The following is a 4,500-nucleotide window of genomic DNA, read 5'->3' as shown; positions in this document are numbered from 1 at the left end:
GTCAGAGTCGGCCAACTTGGGGTCATGTCACCGCCCCTGCCCCCCCCCCACCCCCCAAGGCTACTGAAACTCATTTTATATATATATATATATATATATATATATATATATATATATATATATATATATATATATATATATATATATATATATATATATATACTCCCTGCTCTTCCTCCAGTAGGAGTGTTTCCCCCCCCCACAACCAAAATGTTTACTGTGTCAGTATAACAACCCTAGCCTATATATAATGCAAGAAGAAATCTGATAATGAGAAATGTCTCATTTTACAAGTGAAAACAAATGGTCTACTAATGTTTTCTATGACAGATGAAACCACATGTCTTAAACATAATTCAACTTCATAATTGTGAATTAATTAGTTATGTGAATAGTTATATTCTGATGTCATAATTTTACTGCGAATTAACAAACAGGACATATTGAAAGTCTGTTCAAGTCCACCATAATGACAATACAAAATTTAGCATTTTAAGCAACAGTAGACCTACACAAGCTTAATATTGTTTTACCATACGTTTGAAAATTAACAATAATAATAGCCTAATCATATAAACTTTTATTTTACATTTACAGAATTGTGAGAAAATCGTGATCTTGATTTTAAGCAAAAAAAAATAATAAAAAATCGTGATTCACATTTTTGCATGCAGCCCTAATCTCCAATCCATTTTGGTAGCCTTATTTAGTCCAACCTCCTGATTTAAATACTGGATTTCCAACAACCCAGACACCTAGCTTCAGATTTCAAAAAACTATACTTGCCATTATTAAATATAGCATGTATTAAATGGGGAATTTTCTTAAACGTGCTATTTATGATGGCATTGATTATTATGCATTTATTTTTTATTTGTGCTTTTTTTGTGCATGTGTGTAATTGTGTCATAGGTATTTCCAACCACTCAAGTTGATACTTGGAGCAGCAGTTGTGATCCTTGTGTTCTTGGGGTTTGTCTGGGCAGCTGAAAACAAGGCCGTAATCCGACGATTCCGGAGGAATCATCCATCTCTCTCCCTTGCTGCAATTTTGGGCTCCAGCTACCTTTTCTTGTCTGTCTTAGGAGGGGTGGCTGTTTTCCTCTTTGGCATTGCTTTCCCCATATTAAGTAAGTCATTTTGTTTTACTTAAACCTAGTTCACACTACAGGATTTTGAACATCGGCAGATCTGTTCACACTACATGACTTGATTTTGTGTCTATTAATCGCTGTGGTGTCCACACCACGTAAATGATCCACAAGAGGAGGGTCACACACTACATGATCTGACAACAACTCGGTCGCCAGCAGCTCAGTCAAGCTACTAAACCACAGCCAATGAAATTTTGAGGGAGGAGTCATCAGAAAAAGGTGAACACTATTGGCTGCTTGTGTGCTGATTACATCACTGACAGTGTTTCAAGCTTTCAAGGAAGCATTTTTAAAACATCGTCAATCAGCTGAGCAGATCAATCGCTCATCTGCAAGGTTCATAGATACACAGAGTTTTTAATTTTTGTAATTTAACCCTCCTGTCATGTTCACATTCTGCCCCTTACTTTAGTGTTCTCTGTCAAAATTGACCGGTCTGTTTTAACTGCTCTTATATTAGCACAAAAATCATTTTTCTCCAAATTTTTATTCAACATGCTTTAGCTGTGAACAATGTCTCAAAGTAGTGTTTAACATGAATTTACAGAATTAGACATAAAATAACTACAATGAAAATAATATTAGGCGCTGAAAATATATTACAAAATGATCAATAGATGACAGAAATCAAAATACTTTGTTTCATTACTAATAGAAAAGCTTGATAAAATAACTATCACAGGGTCTGACCAAAGAAATAGAAATTTTAATCCATCTGAATGATTTATCAACCAGCAAAGAACAAACAAAATGCTATCCTTTACTGTGTTCTGAGTGATCGAATTTTCAGCCCTTCAAGTGTACTAATATAGGGAATAGTGACTGAGGGTATATACGGTGAGCATGGACATAGAACTAGCATTACTCATATTTTGGTTATTTTTAAACAAGATAATAACGGTCTACTATAATAAAATATTTGTTGCTAAGCTAAAAGTGCTCCTGCTAGACTCAGAGATTGGCTGAAAGGAGATTGGCAGAAAGGAAGAAAGGGAACAAGATTCCTTCGCTGTGCTTCTTTCCAGAGAGAGAAATAAATAAATAAATAAATAAACAAAAATAAGAAAAGAAAAAAAGACACGGATGGATTCACATAACAGACACCTAGTCTGTATGAAGATATGATACACTGTTTTATCAGGAAGTTGGTTCACGTTGGAGAATCCAACACTTTCATGGAAATTCATAACTTATTGGTTTAGTAGCTAATCCATATGAATTTGTACGATCTCATTCATACAGTTTTGTACAATTTGCTTATCCCCAATGACGATTGGGTTTAGGGGTGGGGTTGGGTGCCACGCCTCTTTCTGCAGCTCTGCACAAGACGTTTGGCCAGCGGAGAAATTAAATGGTCGTGCCCAACTGAGCCTGGTTTCTCTCAAGGTTTCTTTTTCTTCACTTCCGCCATTAGTGAAGTTTTTTCCCTCTCCGCTGTCGCCACTGGCTTGCATGGTTCGGGATCTGTAGAGCTGCGCATCGTTGGATTTGCCCTTCAATATTTGGACTCTCAGTAGTGATTATTAAACCACACTGAACTGAGCTCAACTGAACTGAACTTAAACACTACAAACTGAACTACACTGTTCCTATTTACTGTGACCTTTTATGTGAAGCTGCTTTGACACAATCTACATTGTATAAGCGCTATACAAATAAAGGTGAATTGAATTGAATTTTTAAAAATCATACAATTTTGTACGACTGAACTCGTATGAATTAGCCATTAAACTGACAAAACGTAAAATAGTTATGTTTCCTTGTGAGATCAGGCTGGAAGATCAGCATATAAGCGCGTAAAAGAGATATGTACTCTTGTGAGTTGGGGTAGTGTGTGGGGATGTTTTCTGTCTGATGAATGAATATAGTCTGGATGCCTATTCATTTTCTACGGCGGTCACTTTTGACCGGGAACACCACAGGTGTACCAAGGTTGATTAAAGAGCCCATATTATACATGAAATAGGGTTATATTTAGGTTTTAAGGGTCTCCAACAACAGTCTAATATGCATGCAAGGTCAAAAAACACTTTCATGGTCTTATAATCTGCATTTATTTTTACCTAATTATCCCAGCGACTCCCATATGATTCGTTCAGCGATTCATTTGTACCCAAACCAGTCCTCAGCGCGAAGCTAAACTGCGCTGATTGGACTGATGACAGCCGGCTGCGATTGGTCAAAACTGACAGCCTTCAGCGCGAGACAGAGTGAAATGCCAAGTAGCTAATCAACAATATAAAAGTAGTCACAGTGCATACACGCTTTATAATGTAGGGTGTGGATTTTGGCTGCCAGTGGGTGAATGTAAATACAGACGATGGACTTAAAAAAAACAGACGACAAACTATTTTATTAAGCAAAAACTCTAAGAACTGGCGAGGAGCCCGTCACAGTCTACCTGCTCTTTTAACACAGACACACACACAAACACCTCCTCCTCCTCCTTAGAAGACACAACACCAATAGAGAGGGAGACGTCCGCGACACCTCCCTCACCACCCACGTCCTCAGTTATATCTGCGACAGCCCCCGTCCTCATTTTGCTAACGGGTCACTTTCGTTTTCACTTTCGGGTTGAGGGCGGCGTGATCGTCCTTAACCTAGAGCGGCAGTTCAGCTTGCTGAACCGGCCCTGCGCAACACACACACACACACACACACACTACCCTCACCGTTCGCTTAGACTAGAGCGCCAGTTCAGCTTGCTAGGTGCTAATCAGACAGCTCCCTTGAACCTGAACTGAATTATTTTAAAACTTGACCGTTGCATGTGTGTAGGAACAGCTGATGATCCGTAAACAAAACGGCAAGCGTCGCGTTTTCAACGTGGCATTACATACGATATGGAAATATAAAGAGTTAACCTGATACAGTACACGCGGTAACAAAACACAACTAAATACATAATTTGCAAGCTAGAGTAAACGAGGCAACAATTTTAATCGCACGTACTTACACTTGTGAAATGGGGGTAGAAACTGATCCATGATGCACTGATGACAGTCTTTACTGATTCTTCCTTTTACAAACCGATGAAGTCTTTGTAAGCATGTAGTTTCCAGAAGCACTCGAACTGCTCAAGGCTGGGCTATATTGCTGAGGTTTCATCTTTGATTAGACTGCCAATAATATCCATCTGCACAGCGTGACTTCATTCGACCGGTGTCTGTGTGTGTGGGGCTTTTTTTTCTGTGTTAGTGGGCGGCGCCGCAGGTTTCAAATGTCCCGGGTTTGCGAGCGCAACTACTTGTGTTTCGTAGCCGCGTCATCACGAAACACCTAATGACTCGTTATCAAGACGACTCATTTGAAGCACTATGAGTCGACTACTTTATAGATGAGT

The 4,500-nt window shown here is 38.8% G+C and overlaps 1 protein-coding gene across 1 annotated transcript in view; it reads left to right on the top strand.

The window, feature by feature from the left end:
* Positions 1-4,500, top strand: part of praf2 (PRA1 domain family, member 2) — a 10,663-nt gene that overhangs the window by 3,024 nt on the left and 3,139 nt on the right. Inside the window, exon 2 of the mRNA XM_056464300.1 lies at positions 913-1,130. Within this exon, the coding sequence (XP_056320275.1) occupies positions 913-1,130 (218 nt within the window). The remainder of the gene's footprint in view (positions 1-912; positions 1,131-4,500) is intronic.

This window comes from Danio aesculapii, chromosome 8 (assembly GCF_903798145.1).
Source record: "Danio aesculapii chromosome 8, fDanAes4.1, whole genome shotgun sequence".
Lineage (NCBI taxonomy): Eukaryota > Metazoa > Chordata > Actinopteri > Cypriniformes > Danionidae > Danio > Danio aesculapii.
Note: the sequence above shows the minus strand (reverse complement) of the source record. Positions and strands in the feature narration are given on the sequence as shown.